Genomic DNA, 27,183 nt, shown 5'->3' with positions numbered 1-27,183 from the left:
TCTAAAATTCTTTATAATTGAATGTTAAGTTCACTCTTATTTCACCTCAATATGGAGAATATTTATTTGTTTTCTTTAGATTAAAATCTATGAATAAAGATCTATGTTTTATTCATTTATTTATAAGTGTCGTACGATTTCTTTAAAAAAAAACTTCTGAGAACGAAGTAAGATTAATCTACAAAGTAGTTTTTTTGTTCAAATTATACAATTTTATTACTGAAAATTGGTCTAATTTAGACAACAAGTAAGACTTATAACAAAGAGAATATAAAGTTCCAACTTTAATAAAATGACTTAAATATAAGGAAACTAGAAAGGTAAAGTAAAAACTCAAGGGTCTCTTTTTCTCTCTTGCACACTTCTCCTTGCTATCTCCACCATAGTTGTCGAATGAGTGATTCTACCTTCAAATACCTAGGCATTTCTTACTAACCAGATTTACCATATGAGATTTGCTGCTACTGCTCTTTTATTGTTCGAATTTTCCTCCAATCTCAATTCTGCTTCCAATGGAATCCACCACTCTCATAGTTCTCGAGCTTGAATTAGCCATGGTAGATTTGAGCATCTCCAAGTTTCAGTTGCATCTGGGCACTCCCAGAAACAATGAAAAACACTTTTTTGTGACCGATTGCATTTTGGGTACCAGGGTTCGAATTATATTCGGGCGTTCAACCTTTCTTTCATAGGGAGTCCTCCATGCATCAGTTTTGAGAACAAATTTTTTATTTTCGGTTGATAATTAATTTTCCATATGCTCCTCCGTAAGTCCTTTCTTTTGCATTGTTCTGGCAGATATTCAGTTGGTGGGTGGTAGAAGTTAAAGGCTATTTTGTATGCCGAAGCAACAGTCAAGCCGTCCCCTTTTTCCAGCATCCAAGTAACTCTATCTTCTGTCTCATGAATTGGAGTGTTGATTATTGCTGTAGCTACTTCTGGATTGAAATTGGACTGAATTAAGTTTTGGTTCCATGTTCTGTTTGAATGTTGTAATTGTGAGACCCATTCTAGATTAGCAGTCATTGCAGTAGTAGTAATAGAAGTAATTAAAACATAATCCTTCAGCCATAAGTCTTCTCGAATTCTGATGTTAAATTCCCTTTCTACTTCCCAAAGTATACATTTTTCTAGCACCTTTCTGCTTTCGATAATACTCCTCTAATCCCATGATGGGTTATTACCAACCTCTGCTCTTAGGAAGCTTGAATATCTGTAATATTTGCTCTGTAATACTTTACTGATGAGAGAATTAGGTCTAGAAACTAACTTCTTACCTTGTTTTGTGAGCATGACAAGGTTAAAAGCCTTCAAATCTTTAAATTTTAGTCCCCCTTGCATTTTTGGTCGGCAAAAAATTCTCAATCCAATCCACTGCATCTTGTTTTCTGACCTTTTCTGCCCCCACCAAAACTGGAGTATGGCTCTCTAAATCTCTTCGATTAGAGTCTCTAGTAACTTGAAGCAACTTAGTGTGTATATGGGTATCGCCGTTGCCACCGCCTTAATAAGCACTTCGCGTCTACTAGAAGATAATAGAGCCCTCTTCTAGTGGCTAAGCTTCTAACACACCCTATCTTTAATGTAGTTAAATGTTGCTTTCTTTTATCTCTAAATCACTGCCGGTAAATCCAAATATTTGTTTTGATTGCCAACATGAGGGACAAGGAGAATCTCCGCCAAATGGTCTCGGACTGGAATTGGTATATTCTCACTAAAGAAGACAGATGATTTGTCAAAGTTTACCCTTTGGCCACTAATTTCTTTGTAAGTCTGTAAGACCTGTAGCAATCTCTAGCACTTTACTTCTGAAGCTTTGCTAAAAAGAATTGAATCGTTTGCAAAGAAAATATGATTGATTGTCGGACACCTCTGATTGAGTCTCAAACCAGATATTTTCAGCCTCTGTCTTCTCTGTCGAGCAGATGGGAGAGTCCCTCTGCGCAAAACAAAAATAGGTAGGGAGATAGAGGATCATCTTGTCGTAATCCTCTACATGGTTTAAAATAACAATGAAGTTGTCCGTCCACAGTAACAGTAAGATACCGTCACAAGTTCCTCAATCCACTTCATCCATCGATCACAAAAACCTAGCTTCTTCATCACCTTCCAAACAAAAACTCCATTCCATCCTATCATAAGCGTTGCTTATATCCAGCTTTAATACCAAATCATAATCTCCATACCTTTTATTTTTGAGAAAATTCATGAATTCGTATACAATTAGGACATTATCACTAGTCAACCTGCCCTTTATAAAAGCACTTTGAGAGTCACTGATTAGTCTATTCATAACTGATTGAAGCCTGTGCACCAAAGTTTTAGATATGATCTTATAGAAAACAGAGCTAAGACTAATCGGTCTAACTTGTTTCATAGAATTAGTGGCCGACACCTTAGGTATGAGACATATGTGAGTATGATTAAAAGTTTTCAAAATTTTACCTCCGTAGAAAAGGCTTCTAATAGCCGGTGTCACATCTCTCTTATTGTACTCTAAAAGAATTGAAAAGTTTTTGCTGTGAATCCATCATCTCCCAGAGCCAAAAACGGGTTGATGGAGAAGATTGCTGCTTTGATTTCCTCTTTAGTCACTGGCCTACACATCATTCTATTAGTGGTTGCATTTATTTTTTGGCGTATTTCATCCAATTCTGTAGTCGGATATTTAGGACAACTTGTTGTGAATAGATTTTAAAAGTATTTCTGTGCAACTTCCACTATTTCTGCCGGTTCCTTTGCCATATTCCCCTCCCCGTCCTCTAACTCCTTTATTCTATTTTTTTGGTTCCTCGTTTGAAACTTGGAATGAAAAAATTTGGTATTTATATCACCCCAGTTGAGCCACTGCACCTTAGACTTCTCTCTCCAATATCGCTCTTCCTCCTCCAATGCCTCCTCTAATTTAGTTTCTAAGATTCGGATAGCATTTTCATCCGCCTGAACTCCTTTCTGCATTTTTTATTCTTTCCGATTCTTGAGAATCAGAATTTTTTTTCTTGAATTAGATTCAGAGTGCTGCTGCCATTGTATAATTGAATGTCTACAATACTTCAGCTTTCTAACTAGCTTAAACATTGGAGACCCATAAATATCTATTATCCATGTCTGTTTGATTAAGCTAATCACCTATTCATTTTCACACCATCACTCCTGAAATCTAAACCTCCTCTTTACCCTCCTTTCTTCACCACCCGTGTTAAGAAGAATGGCCTTATGGTCTGAACCCGAATTAGATAAGTGTGCAAGAGTGGTTGCTGGAAATTCACTTCTCCACTCATTTGTAACAAGAGCTTTGTCCAATCTCTCTTTTATATGATTATCTCCGAATTGGCGATTACTCCAAGTGTATTTATCTCCCTCATAACCAATGTCGACTAACCTTCCTTCATTGATGAAATTTCTAAACTGTTGTATTGAAGTGCTGAATTTTTGTTTTCTTCCCTCCTTTTCGTCTTGATTTTTAATTGCATTGAAGTCTTCTATTATTGCCAGCGTTTCACTCCCTCTTTTCATTATCTGCAATAGTTTTACAAATTGATACCCTCTATTTGTCTCATATGTGTGCAAGTGAACTCCTACAATATCCCATTTTAAACCCGCTTGCTGGTCCTCTATGGAAAACTAGATAAAGAACTGATCATATTCCACTATGTGAACTCGCACTTTATCCTTCCAAGCCACTGCTAATCCTCCAGATGGTCCCATTGGATCAACTGTAAAATCATATTTGTAGCCTTCCCTCCTTAGCACTCTCTCTATTGTCAAGGTATTATTTTTTGTCTCACAAAAAAATAATACCTTAGGGGAATGGGATCTAGATATCCCTTTGATGTTGTTTTCCCAAACTCCGATAATTCCACATAATCACTTTCATCCCTCCGTGGATGCCAATTGTTGGGTGGCACCCTCTCCTTTATTCAGCTCCCTTCCTCCTAACAAAGTTTTTTAACACCTATACTCTCCCCTGATCCTCCAGATCTCCTCTTAATACCTAAGATAGATTGAAAGCTGTATTTTTTTCTTGCTATTTGTTTTAGATTTAGTTTCTTAATCTCTCTTCCCCTCCCGTTACCTCCTGCTGCACTGAAGGTGAAGCATCCATAATCTAATTTGGGTAGAGTTGGCTCTATTGATTAGGCCACTATGTTGCTATCTTTATCTCTTTCTTCCCATGTTTCTTATCTCCCCCCTTATTCCTTTCCATTCTTAGCATTTTTTGGCCACTTTACACCTCTTGATCATCTTGTTTGATTTGTGAGTTCCGGCCCTGAACAGAGAGACTTGCAAATTCTCTGATCAGGTTAACTAGGATTAGTTTTCTCTGTTTATGTATGTCTCCCTGTGCAATATTGGGTTGATTTGGATTGTTTTTTATTTATCCTCCACTCGCCTACCGAATTGATCTGCCCTTAGGCATGCTCCCCATTCCGTTTCCTCTAACACTCTACCACACAGAGCTTTACACCTAGGATGTAAAACAGAGGCGGCGAGGCGCTACATCCTCTAAAATTGGAAAAAATATATAATAATATTGAAACAGATACAGTATACGAGGAGCCTTGAAAAACGAATAAAACAAAATCACAAAATAAAAGCGCAACGCTCAGAAAACGTGATTACTTGCGTGTGAAGAAACTAAGGTTCAAAGGCATAAATAAACAGAAAGTAGGAATAGAGGGTCAAGAATACAAAATAACAAGCTCCTAACTCAGCCTGTGAAGCTAAGGCTGCCCAGAGAATATTTACATACATATATACATATCCCAAATCCAAAATACAGAGATAAAATCCTAGTTCTCTATAATCTTCTAAGAGGAGCAAAATAAATAAGTATATAAGAGGATATATATATATATATATAAACAAAGGAAACCCCAAAATGAAAACCACTTCGCTACAAAAGCTCCCGACGCCTAACGAGGTGCCTCTCGACCTGTATCTGAAAAATAACAACACAGTATGGAATGAGAACCAGAGGTTCTCAGCATGGTAAAGGTACCACGCATATAAGATATAAGGTCATGGGAATGCCAGAGGCAATCCTAGAGCGTTGACACTCAGATATAAAGCTTAAAGAACTAAAAACAGACGCCATAAGTGGGTGGTCATCTAGAGGTTCTCAATCCTAACTAAACTTAACCTGCACACTAATCTTCTCCACCTTTCCTCCGTTCCTCCGTCTCGTATGACTTGCACAGACAAACAAGCAAAACAAGGCAAACACAAGTAGCTCACAAGTAATACAGATAGCAATTATAACAAATAGCATATTATAATTACATAGACAATCCCATAAAGTTCACAAGCAAGCAAATTAGACAATATGCACATGATATATGCTTGTCCTATAGCTGTTGATATTAACTGTCAGTTACGTAATCAGCACGACATGTCCTGGTAACTAACTGCAGAAATTAACGATGGAAAGAATTCCAAGCTGACATGGGGGAGACACATTCCAAGCTCAATGATAACCATGGGCAGGATCCTAAGCTGACATGGGGAGACAACACCCCAAGCTGACATAGGGGAGACAACACCCCAAGCTCAATATTATCCGTGGGACGAATCCCAGGCTGACATGGGGAGACAACACCCCAAGCTGACATGGGAGAGATAACACCCCAAGCTCAATATATTCAATCATTTCTCATAAATATCATTTTCATTTTCAATAATAATTCATAGCTCATCTCATCATTTTCAATTATTTAATATCATCAACTGTCTCACACATCATTCTCAATGTTACCTTACTCTCTCAAGGGGTTCATATATCACTTTCATCATCTTATCAATTCGAGTACCATCTCTTCCAACCATTAATTATCTTTCTTCAACTCTAAGTTAAGTACTTCTTCCTAGATTAACCTCTTCACTATACCTCAACTCGAATTTAAAGTATAATGGAGTAAAAAATAGAGGTTTAAAGGTTTAAAGTCATGTTTAAAATACTAAAATCCCATTTGCTGAAAACAGTGGTCACGCGTACGCGTGAACCATGCATACGTGTTGAAGTGCATTTCTAAAAGGTCACGCATTTCTGAAAGATCACACGTACGCGTGGGCCTACGCATGGGCATACAATTTTCTATGCTCGCGTACGCAAGAACCTTGCTCGTGTACGCGAGATACCCAACCCGAATAGGTTGGTCGCGTCGCGTGCAGTGGTCGCGTACGCGAGTTATGCAGAACAGCAAAAATGCTGAATGTTGCAGAATTTTCAGTTTGCATTCTGAACTTCCGACACGCATAATTTTTTTGTTTTAAAACATTTTTCATCCGTTCTTCAAACGGCATAAACTTCACGGATCCAATTTTTATATAAAATAAGTTTGAAACCATTTGGAGTTTCGGAAGCCGAGTTACGACTCGCCGAAGTTTGGCCAAAGATCAACTTTACACAAAAACCTTCAAACCTTTATTTTCATTAACTCACCATTCAATATCAATCCTTTTACACTCAAAATTAGTTCCAACACTTGCAATATCACAACAACACAGCTTTATACCCTTCCATCATCCATCACACCTCGATTCTAAACAATTCTCATGCATAACTTCATAATTATATCAAGAAGACCACCAACCATCCATCGTCTATACACATTCATTATTCTCAATTTATCAATCATCATTAAATTATCATTTAACATCCAAATTTTCATTCTCAACATCAAACAACAAATCCAAACTCAACTTGATTCATAATTATCAACACATGCTCAACATATATCATCAATCCAAGTCACAATTACTAAACATTCAACACCCTTAATCATTCCAACCTTCATCCCCACTATCAAACAACAATTAACCCCCAACTAAATTCACAATTATTCTCAAGGCACTAAACAATTTAACATACACATACATTCATTCCTATCTTATAGTCAACTAGCCTAAGTTTTCATAGGACATTATATGTTAAATACGAGAAACCTAAACCATACCTTGGCCGATTTTTCGATAAATCCGAAATACTTCAAGCGTTCCCGCACCGCAAGCTTATCAACACAGCCCCTCACTGAGGCCTACCATCCAAAATCCATCTCAAGCTCCCATATCCTCAAATTAATTCCACTTCTCAACTAATTTCTAATCTAACAACATAATTACCACTAGAATTACCTTAGAGTTCACAAATTTAGTAAGGTGACAAGGGTTAGGGTTTTCTTACCTTACCGATAGAGAATTGATGTAAGACCCAAGAAGCTCACGAAACTAATTCGATCATAAACATCGAGTTTTAAACAAATCTCAACACTTGCACTCATAAATTTTCTAAATTGAGGGGTGAGAAATTGTAGATAAGAATGAGGCTTACCTATAAAATTGTTCTAATAGATTTGTAGAGCTCGATGCAGTTAACGCGTGGCCACAAACGGTATGGCGATCGGAGCTCCGGATCGAAAGTTATGGAAGATTGAGTGAGAGGTTAAGGTTTGAGATCTTGCCCCTTCCCTTTCATGGAGATTCAGCATGAATTTGGTTATGGGAAGGAGAAGGAAGCTGAATTAGGCTATTTATATAATGGGCTATGGACCTGGTTTGGGTCCGGTCCAACCGGTTCGACCCGTTCGATCCAATCTTGGGCCAAATCCTTTAAAATTAGTGTCAAAATTCTTATTTTAATTAGTTCTACCTTACTAAATCATAAAATTCTATTTTCTTATTTATTTGATTAATAATTAATTTATTAACTAATTACTCGGGGTTTACATTCTACCCCCCTAACAAAAATTTTCGTCCTCGAAAATTTGTTCTCAATTCTCCATATACGCTCCCTCAGATTCAACCGATCTCTTACCATTCATTTTGTCATTATCCAACATCAATTTAACACCTTATTCTCATTTCAAGTCTAAGCTAAACCCGTCTATTTCATTCTTAGTTTCGTCTAATTCTTTCTTATTGACTACGAACTCGCTTATCCTCCAAAGATCCTATCTAAACCAAATCGATCTCTAATCCTTCTCAACTATCTCAAATACTAATCAATTTTCCAATCTCTTATTCTAATTCAATCCGTTATAGCCTAAATCACACACACTTTTCACTCCTCGATCCTACACTGATTCCTCAAGACACCCTCATATCCTAAAACTCTATTCTTACATCGATACAATTCTAGAGCCACCAAAATCATCATGCTTTCGCATCGCTACTCTGATTATAAGCCACTAAGATTCTAAATCATCACTTACTATGCCTGAAAACTCCTTGAATCTTTCCATCTTTCTAAGAAGATGTTATCGACCTTCGCCCTAGCTGCACAAGTTCGAATCCCTTGGTTTCATTCATCGCTAGGTCCATTATCGCCTCCATCATAATTCCTAGGTTATTCGCTCCATTCCTTCAGCAGCAGCTCGCACAGCAGCAACCATATTCTCCAGAGCAGCTTGAAAATCAATCGTACTACCTTGCTCGCGTCCACGAGATGCCATTTGGGTCTTGTCCACACCGAACAATTGATATTAAGGTGATCAGTCTTAATATCTAAAATCTAGTACTTCGAATCTCCAAAGGTAATGCTCATGGACTTTTATGCTATATATGGCAAGCAGACATCCTAAATAGCATGTACACACAGCTAGAGTATGCTCAGAAGCATAGTCAGTCCATTTTCCAGCCTCTACGAGAACAATCTGCTCTGATACCATAATGTAACACCCTACCACACAAAACTTTACACCTAGGATGTAAAATAGAGATGGCGAGGTGCTACGACCTCTAAAAATGAAAATATATATAATAATATTGAAAAGGATACAGTATACGAGGAGTCTTGAAAAGCGGATAAAACAAAATCACAAAATAAAAGCGCAATGCTCAGAAAACGTGATTACATGCGTGTGAAGAAACTAAGGTTCAAAGGCAAAAATAAACAGAAAGTAGGAATAGAAGGTCAAGAATAAAAAATAACAAGCTCCTAACTCAGCTTGCGAAACTAAGGCTGGCCGGAGAATATTTACATACATATATACATATCCCAAATCCAAAATACAGAGATAAAACCCTAGTTCTCCATAATCCTCTAGGAGGAGAAAAATAAACAAGTATATAAGAGGAGATATATATATATATAGAACAAAAGAAACCCCAAAATGAAAACCACTTCGCTGCAGAAGCTCTAGATGCCTAACGAGGTGCCTCTCGACCTGCATCTGAAAAATAACAACACAATATGGAATGAGAACCGAAGTTTTTCAGCATGGTAAAGGTGCCACGCATATAAGATATAAGGTCATGGAAATGCCAGAGGCAATCCTAGAACGCCGACACTCAGATATAAATCTTAAGGAACTAAAAATTAACGCCATAAGTGGGTGGTCATCTAGAGGTTCTCAATGCTAAGGTTCTCAATCCTAACTAAACTTAACCTGCACACTAATCTTCTCCACTTTTTCTCCGTTCCTCTGTCTCCTATGAGTTGCACAGACAAATAAACAAAACAAGGCAAACACAAGTAGTTCACAAGTAATACAGATAGCAATTATAATAAATAGGGATGGCAATACCACCCGAACCCGCGGGTACCCACCCCGCCCCTACCCGCTTACCCGTCCCGCACCGGGGCGGGTTTTTAGCGGGGCGGGTTCTTGGGAGGGGCGGGGCGGGGTCGGGTTTAGGTAATACCCGCCCCGCTATATATATAATATATGTAAAATAATTAGTAAATAATTAATAATATTGTATCATATTTAAATTTTTACTTTAATTTATGTTATGTATGTGATGATGGTTATATAAATTTTGAAATTTAATTTAATTTATTGAATTTTAATAATTATAGGAGCGGGTAGGGGCGGGGCAGGTACCCGCAGGGGCGGATTAGGGTTCAACATTTTACTACCCGCGGGTAGAAGCGGGGCGTATTCCATGCGGGTTGTTGTACGGCGGGGCGGAGTCGGGTAGAGTAAAAACCCACCCCTACCCGCCCCGTTGCCACCCCTAATAACAAATAGCATATTATAATCACGTGGGCAATCCCATAAAGTTCACAAGCAAGCAAATCAGACAATATGCACATGATATATGCCTATCCTATGGCTGTTGATATCAACTGTCGGTTACGTAGCCAGGCCGACATGTCCTGGTAACTAACTGTAGAAATTAACCATGGAAAGAATTCCAAGTTGACATAGGGGAGACACACTCCAAGCTCAATGATAACCATGGGTAGGATTCCAAGCTGACATGGGGAGACAACACCCCAAACTGACATGGAGGAGACAACACCCCAAGCTCAATATTATCCGTGGGACGAATCCCAGGCTGACATGGGGAGACAACACCCCAAACTGACATGGGGGAGATAACACCCCAAGCTCAATATATTCAATCATTTCTCATAAATATCATTTTCATTCTCAATAATAATTCATAGCTCAACTCATCAGTTTCAATTATTTAATATCATCAACTATCTCACATATCATTCTCAATGTTACCTTACTCTCTCAAGGGGTTCATATATCACTTTCATCATCTTATCAATTCGAGTACTATCTCTTCCGACCATTAATTATCTTTCTTTAACTCCAAGTTAACTACTTCTTCCTAGATTAACCTCTTCACTATACCTCAACTAGAATTTAAGGTCTAATGGAGTAAAAAATAGAGGTTTAAAGGTTTAAAATCATGTTTAAAATACTAAAATGCCATTTGCTGAAAACAGGGGTCACGCGTACGCGTGGGAGTGCATTTCTGAAAGGTCACGCGTATGCGTGGGCCTACGCGTGGGCGTACAATTTTCTATGCTCGCGTACGCGAAATACGCAACCCGAATAGGTTGATCACGTCGTGTGCAGTGGTCGCGTACGCGAGTTATGCAGAACAGCAAAAATGCTGAATGCTGCAGAATTTTTCAGTTTGCATTCCGAACTTTCAACACGTATAACTTTTTCGTTTTAAAATATTTTTATTCCATTCTTTGAACGAGGTAAATTTCACGGGCCCAATTTTTATAAAAAATAAGTTTGAAACCATTTGGGGGTTCGGAAGCCGAGTTACGGCTCGCCAAAGTTCGGCAAAAGATCAACTTTACACAAAAACCTTCAAACCTTTATTTTCATTAATTCACCATTCAATATCAATCCTTTTACACTCAAAATTAGTTCCAACACTTGCAATATCACAACAACACAGCTCTACACCTTTTCATCATCCATCACACCTCAATTCTAAACAATTCTCATGCATAACTTCATAATTATATCAAGAAGACCACCAACCATCCATCATCTATTCACATTCATTATTCTCAATTTATCAATCATCATTAAATCATCATTTAACATCCAAATTTTCATTCTCAATATCAAACAACAAACTCATACTCAACTTGGTTCATAATTATCAACAAATGCTCAACATATATCATCAATCCAAGTCACAATTACTAAACATTCAACACCCTTAATCATTCTAACCTTCATCTCCACTATCAAACAACAATCAACCCCCAATTAAATTCACAATTATTCTCAAGACACTAAACAATTTAACATACACATACATTCATTCCTATCTTATAGTCAACTAGCCTAAGTTTTCACAGGACATTATATATTAAATACGAGAAACCTAAACCATACCTTGGCCGATTTTCCGATAAATCCAAAACAATTCAAGCATTCCCGTACCGCAAGCTTATCAACACAGCCCCTCACCGAGGAACCCACCTCCCAAAATCGGTCTCAAGCTCCCATATCCTCAAATTAATTCCACTTCTCAACTAATTTCCAATCTAACAACATAATTACCACTGGAATTACCTTAGGGTTCACAAATTTAGTAAGGTGACAAGGGTTAGGGTTTCCTTACCTTATCGACGGAGAATTGATGCAAGACCCATCAAGCTCACGAAACTAATTCGATCCTAAACATTGAGTTTTAAACAAATCTCAACACATGCACTCATAAATTTTCTAAATTGAGGGGTGAGAAACTGAAGATGAGAATGAGGCTTACCTATGAAATTATTCTGATAGATTCGTAGAGCTCGATGCGTGGCCACAAACGGTGCGACGATCGGAGCTCCGAATCGAAAGTTATGGAAGATTGAGTGAGAGGTTAGGGTTTGAGATCTTGCCCCTTCCCTTTCATGGAGCTCATCGTGAATTTGGTTGCGGGAAGGAGAAGGAAGCTGAATTAGGCTATTTATATAATGGGCCATGGACCCGGTTGGATCCGGTCTAATTGGTTCTGTCCATTCGGCCCAATCTTGGGCCAAATCCTTTAAAATTGGTGTCAAAATTCTTATTTTAATTATTTCTATTTCACTAAATCATAAAATTCTATTTTCTTATTTAGTTGATTAATAATTAATTTATTAACTAATTATTTACTAATTACTCGGGGTTTACACTTCTTCTTCTCTGCCTTGCACTATATTTGCTAGGTTTTCTGAACATGCCTGATCTCTCATGCCCGATGCACCCACAACAATAACAAGAATTACAAATCATCTCGTACTTGAGTTGAAGGTCAATAATTTTATTGTTGCTTTCTGAGATTCTCATCTTCCTCTTCAATGGTTTTTTGATGTCTATGAGGACTTGAATTTTTAAATGCTCTCCTCCTTTCTTTTCATAGAGAAGACAGCAACATCTATCACCTTTCCCAGCGTCTCTCCTACCATTCTTTTCAATTCTTTGGTTTTATATTGCTCTGGTAAACCCACACTTGTACCCATATAGGAATATGAGAGAATTCTGCATCATTGATCATTGAATCTTTCCTCCATCTTTTTAGGTTTAGAGTATAATTCTTGAACAACCAAGGATCCCTTTCTCCATCTTGAGCAATTCGATTTCATCCTTAAAGAAAAATTGAAATTTGTTACCTCCGTGATCTAAAATACATAAGTCTTCTGGTTGTCTTCATATTGTGTTTAGAGCAGCCTCCAATATACCTGCACTGAATAATCTACAAAGTAGTTTTCACATATAATCTTAAATATGTGTATCAAACAAAATTATAAATTTCAGTGTATATATATATATATATATATATATGTAATATGTAATATCTTTATGCGATTTTTTACGATAACTCTGTTTTTAGAATTTAGAGAGCGTTTCCCACCTAGGTGAACCCGAAGCTAGAGCACAAGTAGAGACAGTGGATTCTGGTGACCAAGAAGCAGGGAAAAGTAGTGGATTCCGCGGATTTATAGTCAATTTGTCGTATTCTATGGTTACGATTCTACTATATATATCTTTTTCATTCCGGTGAAAATCGATTTTGCGGTAAAATATTATCTATTAATTCTATTTGCTCTTGATGCCACCAATTTTTCTAAGACTAAAGACCGAAGACGAGACGAAACTGGGAATAAAAAAAGATCTCGGAACTCATTTTCCCTTTCTTCATACCCGACAAACTCTGCAACGGAATGGTGCTATTTCTGAAGGATAGGTTAGGTAGAGTTCAGACGTTCATACGATCGAATGCGGTTCCTATCAATGAAAAAAGGGAGCTTAAAAGCGGAGCGGTTATAAGTATTCAATTGTAAAAAAAATTAAAAAAATAATAAAATAAAAGGTTAATTATTATTATTTTATTATTTTTATAAAATGTGTATCTTATTATTTTAATTTAAAAATAATTTATTTTTTGTTTTATCACTGTTATATTAATTTTTTTATTTTAGATGATCTTTGATCTATATTTTTATACGGGTATTTGTGTTTTTTGTTCAAACAATGACTACAAATTAATCAAACACATTAAATATAATTAAAAATAATATAATTTTTAAAAGTATTTTGCCGACAAATTATATTTGAATTTTTTTAACGATATAATAAAAAAAAAAGAATTTCTATCTTTATTTCTTTCACTTTCATTTGATATGATGCAAAATAATTCCATATTCAGAGTACTGAAGTAGTGAAGTTGGCTCATCATCACATGTATGCTATCATTTTAAATTGACTACACAAAAGAGATCAGTCTATTGTATATTTGTTCATTATTATTATTAATAATTTTATACATGTTAAAATTTTATTTTATGGAGGTTCAGCTCCCTATGATTTTCTAATGAACATGGCTTCCTCACAAATGGTTGGACATATAATTTTTCCTCTCAGTTCATTGCATTTTATTTGAAAATCTTGTGGTAGGGAGTTCTTATGCTTTGTAGGGTGCACTTCTTCAATCAGTGGGTGTTTTTCTTTTTTGTTCCTCTTTTCTTCAATTATATTCTACACGAGGCCCTTTACATTATCAGCCATGAAAAAAAAAAAGACAAACTAAAGATGAATTACCAAAATTAGAAGAAAAATAAAAAAACAATTAGACCCAAAAATGAAAAATGGAAAAGAGAAACTCCAAAATATGAGTCTGGTCTTCACTTCACCAGAAAGCAAAAATGGATTGCACGCCTTACAATTTCAAGCAACACCAATGCCAAAATTAAAGCTCAATTAGGTTGCATTATGTCAAAAAATACTGAATTAAAAAGGATATAAAAATACTAATAAGAGATATAATTTATTTTTTATTTTTTTATTATTTTTATTAATTTTTTATAATTATATTTTTTATAATTATATTTTTTATTATTATATTTATCTTTTTAAAATTTTTAAATAAAAAAATAAAAATAAATTAAACTTTTATAATTTATTTTAGTTTATTATTAAATAAAATATAAAAATATTAATTTTTATATTTTTATATTTTATTTTCAATATATTATTTTATCTTGTTCTCAAAATTAGATACAGTCTTAGTTACAGGGTTGAATTATTTAATCTTATGTTTAATTTCATTTTATGGCTTTTGAAATTTTAATTTCATGTTATTTACTATTATTTTTTTGATAAATAGACTCGGAGATTGCCCACATAAAAGCTACATTTGCTCCTAAAATTGATAAACAAGTACAAAAACAAAACTATCATATATTCATATTTTTAAAGATAATTAATATGGTATTATTATTAGAGTGAAACTCCAAGTCCTAACAATTTTATGAATTCTTTCTCCATCTTTTAACAAAAATATAATTTCATCGCGATTTCTGACAATTAACTTCACGAGATTTTTTATTCTCTCTATTAATGTCTTCGTCTAGAATTAACGAATTTATCTACGTAAACTGTTAAGTCAATAATTTAATGGATAATTTATTTTTTTTCTGATCTTTTTTTTTTCCTCTCTTTTTTTATGCAAATTAGAACACCATCAGGCCAACTTTTCTTTCTCCTCAACATCATTTTTGGCCACCATCATCACCAACATTCACTACTATTTTCTATTCTTGCTACACCAACTTACTGTTACCTTCTTCTTCTTTGTTGCACCAACCCACTGCCACCTCCTTTCAATTGAGTAATTTTATTTGTTTAAATACTTAAATTTGGTTTGGAATATGATCTTATGAGTTGTCTTTTTTTAGATTTTGATGATCGAGTATAAATATTTACTTAAAGTATTGATTTTTATGTGAAAAAGTGATTTGGTGATTATGGGGTGCGTCGATATTTTAATTTGTTCGAGGTAAAGTTCTCTATTTGGAATGCAGACTTGGAATTTAGTGTGAAACCAAATAGAGACAAAGGCAAGCTAGTGAGAGAGGGATTGTAAGGATAAGGAGAAGAAAAAAGGAGAGAGGATAGCTGCGGCGATGAAGGATTGCCAATGGTGAACAGAAAAATGGGAGGAGAGATATGACTTCGTGATTTTGGTTTGGTAAAAAAGAAGAATAATGACACTAGAGTGGTGCAGTGAAAAAGAGAATAGCAGTGGATGTTGGTGATGATGGCAAAAAATAATGAAAAAAAAAAGAGAATACAAAAAATAGTGATAAATATTGGTAATCATTAAGAGCCAGGTTGAGGTTATACTCCTTCTATTAACAAAAACTTTGACAGAAAAATCAGAATTTCGGATGAAATTAATTATTAAAAGTCGCAATAAACTTATACTTTTGTTAAAGAGCAAAAAGAGATTTTATAAAATTGTCACAGGATAAAATTTCACTCTCATTATTACATTCACTTTCTTTTTTTCCCCTAACTTTACAAGACACAGGTTTATTAATTTGTTTTGTGGGGTTAAATATCGGCAAATTGATTTTATGCATGTTATCCGAAACTCTTCAGAAGTAGTAAACAAATTTTAGTGAGTTAATAAACTACCCTAATTTTTCAGTTTTTTTTTTTTTAATTAAATCTCAGGTAGAAAATTGTGGCCGGTTTAAACCATAATTTTTTTTAAGTCTCAAAATATTGTGGCGGTGCAATGGTTTTGATGCATTATTAGTGTAAAGCTGTTTTAAATATGCATCTAATCATATAGAGTTACATTAGTAAAAATAACTATTTTTTATATTTATCGCGTAAAAAAAATAGTCATAAAAAAGGACGATTATAATTACACGACTGTATAAGTTAGAAACAAGAGACTGAGAGAGTAATCTGAAGAGTGTATTATTCAGTCTGATGAAAAGTACAATATACAAGGGGTATTTATAGGTGCTAAATGAATCAAAGTAATAAAGGCATAGAATCCTACAATTAATATACAGATATGCTATATAAATATAAACGATACTAATTGATCTAAATTGATGCTAATGATTCTCTAACATCCCCCCTCAAACTCAAGTAGGAGCTAAGGATACCAGCTTGAGTTTGGATAACAAAGTCCAGAAACAAGTCGGGTGATGAGCTTTCGTGAAGATATCAGCAGTCTGATCCAGTGTGCCAACAGCAATGAGACGAACAGCATCAATAAGGATACGTTGCCGAACAAAGTGATAATCAATTTCAATGTGTTTGGTGCGTTCATGAAACACATCATTATGTGCAATCTGAATAGCACTGCGGTTATCACAAAAAACATCAGTAGGAGACGACTGAGGAGCACCCAGATCTTCTAGAAGCCAACGAACAGAGATAACCTCAGCAGTGGTGTCAGCGAGGGCACGGTATTCAGCTTCTGTGCTTGAGCGAGCAGTGAATGTTTGCTTCTTAGCACGCCAAGAAATGAGAGCGTCGCCAAGAAACAAACAGTAACCCGTAGTAGAACGATGATCAGTGGGATCACCAGCCCAATCAGAATCGGAGTAAGCCTGAAGAGACAAAGAGGAATGGGCAGAAAAATAAAGGCCATGAAATAAAGTGCCTTTGATGTAGCGAAGAATGCGAAGAACTGCCGCATAGTGAGTAGTACGAGGAGCTGACAAGAACTGGCTAAGTACATGAACCGGATAGGCGATGTCTGGGCGGGTGACAGTCAAGTAGACGAGGCCTCCAACTAACTGTCGATAGAGAGTCGGATTATCCAAAACAGTGCCATCCATAGGGGTAAATCGAACATTAGGCTCAAGAGGAGTAGACTCAGTGCGACTATCTGTAATCCCAGCGCGAGCAAGAAGATCTGAAGCATACTTAGCCTAAGAGAGATAGATGCCATCATCGGTGGAGATGACCTCAAGACCAAGGAAATAGCTGAGGGAACCAAGATCTTTCATCTCAAAGGTACGGTGAAGTGAGGCTTTGAGATTAGAGATACCATCAACATAATCTCCAGTAATGATCATATCATCAACATACAAAAGTAGAAGAACAACTCCACGGCCGCTTTTACGAATGAAGAGGGCATTCTCATGAGGGCTAGAGGTAAAACCAAGACTGCATATGGTAGTGCTGAACTTGTCAAACCATTCACGAGGAGCTTGCTTAAGTCCATAGAGTGCCTTGCGAAGGAGACAAACCTTACTAGAAGGACAAGGATATCCCGGAGGTGGTTTCATATAGACTTTCTTCTTCAAATCCCCATTAAGAAATGCATTCTTCACATCCATCTGACTGAGAGACCATTTTTTAACCGCGGCAATGGCAATAAGAGCTCTAACAGACGTGAGACGAGCGACAGGAGCAAAAGTCTCTTCATAATCAATACCATACTCTTGCGTACAACCTTAAGCAACCAAGCGGGCCTTATAACGGTCAATAGAACCATCAGAGCGAGTCTTGATCTTGTATACCCATCTACTGCCCACAACTTCTTGATTAGAAGGAGGATCAACCAGATCCCAAGTGTGTGCTTTTTCAAGTGCCTGTATTTCTTCTTGCATTGCTTGTTGCCAATTTGGGTTTGACGAGGCCTCTCTGAATGTCTTAGGTTCATGTTGATGAAGAATAGTAGAAAAGCAATGGTAATCAAGAAGATGAGGAGGTGGATTCCTTACCCTAGAAGAACGAGTGGGAGGAGGAGGCATGACGGTAGGAGCAGGATCATCGTCCGGTCTGGAATCATCGGAAGATGGAGAAGGCGGAAGAACAGGAGACTGTGGAGGGTCACTCGAGATAGAATCTATAGAATCATCACTAGGAAAAAGATCAACATTGGGGTTAGTAAACAAAGGTGACTGAGTAGTAGGAATGGACTCAAAGGATGAGAATCGAGAAAACATGTGGTGCTCCCAGAAGACAACATGACGAGATATACGAATACGTTTAGAGAGAGGATCCCAACAATGATAACCCTTGTGTTCAGTGCCATAACCAAGAAAACAACACATACGAGCCCGAGGTTCAAGTTTACTATGTTCATGAGGCTGAAGAAGAACAAAACATACACAACCAAAAACTCGAAGAGAACTATAATCTGGGGAGGTATGATAAAGACGCTCAAAGGGAGTAACATTACCAAGAACAGAAGAAGGGAGTCTATTGATAACATGAACAGCAGTAAGAACAGCTTCACCCCAAGTACGCTCAGGACACGAGGAAGAAAGGAACATTGCACGGACGGAGTCAAGAATGTGACGGTGTTTGCGTTCAGCTCTACCATTTTGTTGTGACGTACCAGGACAAGAAAATTCAGACAAAGTACCCTGTTCTGCAAGAAAGGTTAAGAGTTTGGAATCACGGTATTCCATAGCATTATCACGTCGGAAAACCTTAATGACCTTGGAAAACTGAGTTTTAATCATAGTAGCGAAGTTGATATAGATCTTAGGTAACTCATGGCGATTAGTCATCAAGTAAACCCAAGTAAAACGGGAATAATCATCAATGAAAATGACAAAGTATCGAGCTCCGCCCATAGAGGCAGTGGGAGCGGGGCCCCAAACATCAGAGTGAATGAGATCAAAAGGAGAGCAAGCAAGAGATGAATTATTGTGAAAAGATAAAGCAGGTTGTTTAGCAGTTTGGCAAGAAATGCAATCAAAGGATTCATTTGGAACCTGACCTAAAACACCCTGAGACACAAGAGGACGCAATTTTCCTAAGGAGGTGTGGGCAAGACGCTGATGCCACAAGTGAAGGGTAGACGGAGAAGAAGCAGCACAGAGATTTGGTACAGGAGGAATATGAAGATTCTCGAGTTCAAACAACCTTCCGACCTTACGTCCAGTTCCGATGATTTGTCCCGTCCGAGGATCCTGTACACGACAACCAGAAACGGAAAAAGTGACTTCAAAACCCAGATCAACAAGTTGACCAACAGAAATAAGATTAAAGTTTAATTTGGGAATGTAATAAGTATCAGGAAGATTAAGAGTAGACTGGGATATAGAGCCCTTGTGTGTTGCGTGCAAGAGGGAGCCATTTGCAGTATTGACAGAAGGTCCATTTGTAGTGGTAGACAGAGACGAGAAAATATTACGCAACGGAGACATGTGATTAAAGCAACCCGAGTCAAAGTACCATTTAGAATTACTTGGAGGGGTCGAAAAAGCAGCAGGGGTATTACCAGAAACGGAGAGAAGACGCTGAAGAAGAGATGCAACATCAGATAGAGAGACAGGAGACGAGTTGAGTGGATCAGGACGTGGTGGGCGAGTAGGGCAGGCAGTAATTAAATGTCCAAAAAGCTTGCAGTAACGACAGAACAGCTGTGAACAATGGTAGCTAATATGACCTTTCTGGTGGCATATGCGACATTCAACAGAAGGACAGTCGGAGAAGAGGTGCCCAGAACGGTTACAGTTTCGACAGGATTTACCCTGTCTGTCTGTGGCAGCAAAAACATCTGACTTTTCCATAATAGTAGTCTCAGAGATCAAAGAGAGGAGAGAAAACTGCAATTTTGGAGCAGAAAATGAGGAAACGGATGGCAAAATCGGAAAGAGCTCACCAAAAAACCTTAGGAAGGGTCCCACTGTCTGACACGTCAGCTGCCACGTCGGATTCCACGTCAGCAGCCACGTCAGCAATAAAGGTGACACGTGGCGACGTCTGAGTGGAGAGGAGAAGCCTAGTTAGCGCTGAATCAGCGGGTGCGGTGCGTGGGTTGCGAAGCGGGCCGGTTCGGGTCGGGCGCGGGCGCGGGCGTGGGTTGCTGGAGGCGTTGAATCCACGACACGTGGCGCGCTCTGGACGGGTGGATCGTTGCTGAAGATCCAACGGTGCTGGGTGGGCAAGCAGAGACGCGACACGTGGGAGCTGCGGAACCGTTGATCGAAAGTGCAATCCAACGGTGGGAGAAGAATCTGGAGAGGAGAAGAAGCTGGTGACGGCAGCGACTTCTAGTGGCGCGTGGCGGCGTGTGGGGAGGCTTCCGGCGACGTTTCGGGACTCGTTGAACTTGTGACAACGAGACGAAGACGATGGTGTGGGTGGTGACGAACCAAAGCGTCGAAAAGAAACGAAAAATCAAGGACAAAGAAGGCTGCCGGAAGAGAAAACAAACGACCAAAGGTGGCTAAAAAAAATATAACCTAAGCTCTTGATACCAAGTTAGAAACAAGAGACTGAGAGAGTAATTTGAAGAGTATATTATTCAGTCTGATGAAAAGTACAATATACAAGGGGTATTTATAGGTGCTAAATGAATCAAAGTAATAAAGGCATAGAATCCTACAATTAATATACAGATATGCTATATAAATATAAACGATACTAATTGATCTAAATTGATGCTAATGATTCTCTAACAGTATAAAATATTTTACACTGTCAGTATATCAAAATTAAATTTTTTTATATTCTCAAAATTGAAAATTGTATTCAAACTTTATTCACTTAAAAATTTTAAAAATAAGATTCTAACTTGGTACCACAAGTGGGACATGGTGCTAAGTTGAAGTGGGTTGCTTCACTCCACAAAAAACCACATCCAAATATCAAAGTTCCAAGAAGCATCGCCTTATAATTAATTATAGGCTGGACATTTTCCATAAAATTATTAATGTTAGGCTGCTAGTACCAGGCACTACACAACACATATCCAGGTACTGATGAAAACCATATGCTATTGATATTGTCATGATATGAAACTCACACTGCTGTGGTCTGTGGACCCTCAATAGAGAGGGGAACAAAAAACTAAATTGAGTTGGTCGAGTAGTCAACTCACTTGTCCGCTTAACTAAGTGTTGGATATTCAAATCTCGCTTTATGTGTACAACATTTATTGGCCAGTGTCAGACCCTTAAATGGAACTCAGATTTACAATAAATTAATCTTTAATCTGTCGAGATAGAAAATACTGTGGACAACCAAAAAAGAGAGGGGACAAATAACAGTGTTGTGTTGTTGTCCAATTAACATTGGCTACAAGAGTTAAACACTTAATTAATTTTGTTGGGCAATTGTTTCCATCATGTTAATGGTGAGGACTTGTGTTTTGATTTGTACTTGACACATAAATATAAAAGAAAAAAGAGGGAAAATGGATAATAAAGATGAATATTTGTTTTTAGTGCTTTTAAAAAATAACAAATTCATAATTTTTATTTTAAAATAAAAAAGTTTATTTTCATAATTTTATTTGAATATCCTTTCTATTTTTAAAATTAAACAATTTTTTTTTTGTTTTTACCTAAATTGAGATCGGCTTTTTCTTATTATTTTTCATGGTTTTGAGATTCGAGCTAAACTGACTAGTTTGATTTGATTAATCAAAAATTGATTATTAGACCGATCTGATTATTAGACCGATCTGATTTAAGTTAAAAATTATTTGACAGTAAACCCGTCAAAAGTCGAAAAATCGGTTAAAAACCCATTAACCGGCTAAATCATTGTAATTTTTTAGTATTTAAAATAACAATTTACAAAAAATCAATATTTTTTGAAAGAATTATATATTTTATTATTTCTGATCCAATCTTGGATGAATCTCGATTGAATTTTTGAACTTCTAATCCTTACCAATTTGATAACCGATTTAATTTTCATAAGTTTTTCTTCTTCTTGAAGAAGTATGTGATTCAATGATTCATGCCCATTTTGTGTAGATAGTTTTTGTTAGGCCAATCAGTCATTGAATCAATTCATTTAACTTAATTAAAAAAAACGCTGGCACATTTAACAGTGGCGTATTATCAAGACAAAAAACAAAAAAACAAAAAACAGTGGCGTATTACGAAAATAAATAGTAATACTAATACTATTATTAACTAATTAAGGGTCCACCATGTTGGAGTTCGGCGCAAAAACTAATTAAACGGTCCAGAACGAACGGAAACTAGGAAAGACACTTGTTCCACACGTGTCCCCAGCTTCAAAGATCCTTGTCTTGATCCAGATTATTGTTCAGCCTAGAAAGATTATTGCATTGCAAGAACTTCAGATGTTTGTTGATTCTGTTTGAAATTGTACCACAACACACGAAACACGCATGGATTTTGAGTTGATTTAGATTTGGTACATGAGGGCCAACAATTTTCAGTACTGTACTCAGTGTTCTGGCTCATAAAACACCACGTATATCTCAAAAAGAAGGGAAAAAAAAGAGAGAGAAAAAATAGTAACACCAATTATTTGTCTTACAAGAGACAAGAGCAAATAATTATGAAATGGAACGGTAGATACAAGAAGAATGTTCATGTGACGAAATTTCAAGACAGATAGAGAGTGAATGAATTGAAGGCAAGAAAGATTTTAATTTCCATAAATTTAAATACAACATATAATGTTTTACTTTTGATACTCCACCATGTAAGCACAAATTATTAAATCATTTGAGATAGTTAACTATGACAAACTACTATATTGAAAGTAGAGTAACAATGTAACAAACTTTGCTGAACAGCGACAATGCATCAAATTTAAACTCTGGCTCTCTCGCTTATGAAGGGTTAATAGCAATCTTTACCCTAATAAGAACGCCACAAATTCAGAAGAACACTCTTTTTTTCAATAAGAATTTAAGAGTCAGAAAGAAGGGCTTTTTGGCTAACTGCTATATCATCCTTGCAAGCATGTAATGCAGTGCATACATCTGTTTTCTCCAAGAACTTCTGAGCATTGTTGAAAATCAATGGTCCATACTCGAAAACCATCCTCTTGCACTGAAGAAAATGAAAAAAAAAAAAAAAAAACAATTCAAAGTTAAGGAAATTATGTTCTTAAGTCTTAGCACTTCCTATATCACACTTCAAAATTTCTCTTGGGTATGCATGTTTGTTTGCCTAGTGAACGATGCTATGATGCACCGAGTTGACCTTGGAGCGACGTGTACCTGAATTAGTATACAATGCACCAATTTCAACTTGGCACATCACCTAAGAAACTAACTTGCATAGCTGGAAAGGTAGTTAATCGCGTATGATAAAATGTTAGAATTTGTTGCTGCATAATGGATGGTGGTGACAATCCTGAATCCATGAAATTATCATTACAAGGAAATTTCTATGGATTAGAGAGTTTGAATCAAAGGACAGATTCCATGAGACATGATATTTAAAAAAGATTTTTCTGACCTTATTCGCATACTTGTCGACCGTATCGCATACCTTCAGCAACGTCTCAATGACTTCCAGCTGAAATATTAGAATAAATGGTTAGTTGTTCATTCAAGATACTATAGGGCTTCTTAGAGAACAAAAATGACAGAGAAATCAAAGTACTACATATATATTTTCACTTGGATCCATATTTCTATTCAATATCCTTTTGTATTTGGCTTCAAAACTATAGACTTCCTCAACTAAAAGAATGTAACATGTTTCAAACTTGTGATATGAAAATTTCACATGAATCACATCTCAAACTTCATTGGAGTAGCAGCAGCGGATAAAATTACTTACCTCAGTGTCAGGATCTTTCAGCTTAGCCAATAGAGCTGACATAGCATCTTCGCAAAAATCGCAGCTATTTTCTTGAATTTGTAGTGAAATTTTCGCAGTGCGTTCGCAGAGGTTGACCTTGTGGCAGAATTCTCCAGGACTAATTGTGGCTATTTCGGAAAAGAAAAGTGGAGCATAATAATCCACCAAAGTGACACACTGTAGAATGCAAAAGAGATAAAAGAACTAAATACACATTGGATACGAGAGATTAAGTAGGGGGTTTGTGAGATATTATAACATCTGAAGAAATAAGAGATTGAAATTACGTCGAACCTTGCGCTCGAAAGAGTGAAGCTGGGTGCAAGTGTTGTGAAGGATTTCAATGATCTCACTCTGAGTCTTGTTTTGGTTTAGATATTCAAGTGCCTTGGCAGCATATTCCGCACAAAGTGTACACACATCTTGTTTTTTACTCAATTCTGCATTTCCAAACATACATCAATAAGATGAAATTGAATAAAGAAAATACATGTTTTATGCAATCACTAAGCTGTTGGCAACACCAGGCCAAGAACGAATTGCATTAAATAACAAACTTAACAACCTGCTATCCAAAGCATGAGTCATCCTATTTTCTTATTTCTGTCAATGAAATAAACCCAAATCAAGATAAGAAAACATTCCTCGTCTTCGTTCCAATAAGTCTTCAAAGAATCGGTATGAAGGAGACTAACTAACCTATTCAAGACCTCTAGAATCCTATTTTGGCCAATTTTTTATGGCTCATTCGAGGCAATCGCTGTAAAATTTGCACAACTGATCCAAAAAATTATATTCCACCCCATCTGTTCACTTACAAAATTTTACTGTATCCCACCCAAAACCAATAAACAATAAACTTTGCACTATGAATAGTTTACTGCTACAAATATTTCACTTTCACCAATATCGATAAAAGATAAGAGCTTTATATTAAGCAGGATACTGCAAAAGCAATGAAAGCCAAGAATGATAACAATGATCAGTGTTATGACTTACCAGAATTCGCCGAGTTTGGCAATTCTCTTGCACCACAAGCCCAGGCAGAACACAACATGACAAGGAACAAGAGTCCCATTTTCCCTTCCATGTTTCCTGTAATATTTCTAAATTGTTAAATTGAAACCTAAGATCTCAGACTGAAGATCACATGAATATAAGATGCTATCTTAATAGACCAGTGTTATCAAATTAGATATTTGTCCCAACAATTAAAGACTAGTCAAGACCATACATGAATCAGATCTTAACTGAGTTGACATAATCAAACCCCAGAAACATGCTAGTATTCTACCAAGTTCATCCTCACTTTCTCAGCATCCATCCCCAAATAAAATAGGTAAATAATAATGATTTGAAAATTAGTTTTGCAACATGGATAACCCTATCACCTAATGGCCAACTATGATGTAATTTAACAGAAAAACAGAAACTGAAGCAAGCATTAGAAGGAACCAATTAATAATTGAGCACTTGAATTCAGTAACAAGAACAGATCAAAATTCTATTAAAATTGAGGATTAGAGAGTGGCAAGTATAAGTAAAAAGAAGTCTTACTAGTTTCTTCTGAGTAATATTCCTTCCCTGTTAAAACAAGTATAATATAAACCTTTTTTTCTCTTCTTCTCCCTAATCCTAGTACTTTAATACTTTTTAAGAGTGTCGTGTTGGTTGGTTTTTGTTTTCTCAATTTGTTCTAATCTTCAATTTCCCATTGGTTGATTTGATGTACATCACTTTAAGTGCATGTTTGGGCGCCATTATTTTTTTATTTTTTAACGTGTTTGGCAAATTTCTAGCAGTAAAAGTAAAAGCACTAGTAAAATCAAAAAAAGATCTTTTTTGAGAAGCTGTAATTTACATCTTTTTTTAAAAGATCTTTTTTCCTTAAAAAAAAAGATGTTTTTCAAGTAATAAATAAACAAAAAAGTACTTTTATATTGTTATACCCAAACATAATTGATTGATAAAAAGACCTTTTTACATGAGATATCCAAATATAAAATTACTTTTACTTCTCTATAAAATCTTTTAAAAAAAGATAACTCGAAAAAAGATCTTTTCTTAGAAGCTCACCCAATCAAGCCCTAAATGTTTGTTGCTTTTAAATTAAGTTGGGATTTGGCCATTGAGGAGTGGTTCGGCGTGGCAAGGTACATGGAAGACTTTGTGTGCCTCTCATTATTTGTCGTTACTTAATATGATGATGACGTGTCAGAATCTTAAAACGGTGTAAGAGGTCAGCAAAATCTAGGGCTTCGAAATTTGAATGGTGGGAGAAAATAAATCTCTAAGGAGAAAGATCTTTATGACTGAACAGAGAAGAATGGAATATCTGTCAAAATTCCAAAGAAAGAAAATATGCAACAGAAAATACAAGACTTGTTTCTCTTGATGTATTAGAAGAATCAGAATTCTTCTAAAGCAACCAAGGGATAATAATAATAATAATAATATGATAAATTTAAAATTTAGTTGAGATAAGATATGATCTAAATTAAAATTTTGTTAAAAAATTTAATAATTTAAAACTTTTGAATTATAATTTTTTAAACTTTAAATTTTGGATAAACTATGATTTTGAATAAAAAATTTAAACTTTAAAATTTAGATATGATATAAACCGATCTAATTCAAATAACAATAATTTGAATGGTTATTAGATTAAAAAATAAATTCAAATTGATACTCTACGAATTGCAATCATTTGAATAAAATTAAAAAATCAAACCAATATAATTCAAATGATAACAAATTATATTCATTTATATTTTTTAAATCGATCCAAACTGTATTACAATATAAAAAAGATATGCATAATGTAATTTTTTAAATAGAATATCTAAAAAAATGATTACTTATCTCGTTTTTATCATAAACAAAATATGTAACATGGAATAAAAATATAATAGTCCCACATTTAATATTAATACTTATTATATTTATTTTATTTATTAAAAGAAATCCGGTGCGAAAGAGAACAGAGTGAAAATTTTTGGAGTATGACTCGTTCATATTATTATTATTATTATTATTATTATTATTATTATTATTATTATTATTATTATTATTATTATTATTATTATTATTATTATTTAAATAATACATATAAGATCTAACTCGTTTTCTTAATTTCTAAAAAAATGATTTTA

The 27,183-nt window shown here is 35.8% G+C and overlaps 1 protein-coding gene across 2 annotated transcripts; it reads right to left on the bottom strand.

The window, feature by feature from the left end:
- Positions 1–22,840: 22,840 nt before the first annotated feature.
- Positions 22,841–26,200, bottom strand: LOC107639604 (uncharacterized). 2 transcript variants are annotated; one of them, XM_088484207.1, is made up of 7 exons: positions 26,118–26,200; positions 25,589–25,767; positions 25,031–25,126; positions 24,326–24,471; positions 24,011–24,208; positions 23,684–23,743; positions 22,841–23,272 (listed from the first exon to the last, which is right to left on the bottom strand). In XM_088484207.1, the coding sequence occupies exons 3-7, from the start codon at positions 25,119–25,121 to the stop codon at positions 23,129–23,131; spliced, it is 639 nt and encodes a 212-aa protein (XP_088340333.1). In that variant the 5' UTR covers positions 25,122–25,126; positions 25,589–25,767; positions 26,118–26,200; the 3' UTR covers positions 22,841–23,128. The 2 variants fall into 2 exon arrangements, with proteins under 2 accessions (XP_088340333.1, XP_088340334.1); XM_088484208.1 differs by lacking the exons at positions 25,589–25,767; positions 26,118–26,200 and adding an exon at positions 25,266–25,584.
- Positions 26,201–27,183: the final 983 nt, after the last annotated feature.

Source organism: Arachis ipaensis, chromosome B4, assembly GCF_059453495.1.
Source record: "Arachis ipaensis isolate K30076 ecotype BB chromosome B4, ASM5945349v1, whole genome shotgun sequence".
Lineage (NCBI taxonomy): Eukaryota > Viridiplantae > Streptophyta > Magnoliopsida > Fabales > Fabaceae > Arachis > Arachis ipaensis.
The sequence above is the reverse complement of the archived record's forward strand: the minus strand, read 5'-3'. Positions and strand labels throughout refer to the sequence as shown.

What these genes read in the sequence shown, in the direction of transcription:
- LOC107639604 (XM_088484207.1), bottom strand. Translation starts at nt 25,121, where the DNA reads ATGGAAGGGAAAATGGGACTCTTGTTCCTTGTCATGTTGTGTTCTGCC. An exon ending in TTCACTCTTTCGAGCGCAAG is followed by an intron (nt 24,209 to 24,325) that starts GTTCGACGTAAT and finishes TGCATTCTACAG; the next exon opens with TGTGTCACTTTGGTGGATTA. An exon ending in TCGACAAGTATGCGAATAAG is followed by an intron (nt 23,273 to 23,683) that starts GTCAGAAAAATC and finishes CATTTTCTTCAG; the next exon opens with TGCAAGAGGATGGTTTTCGA.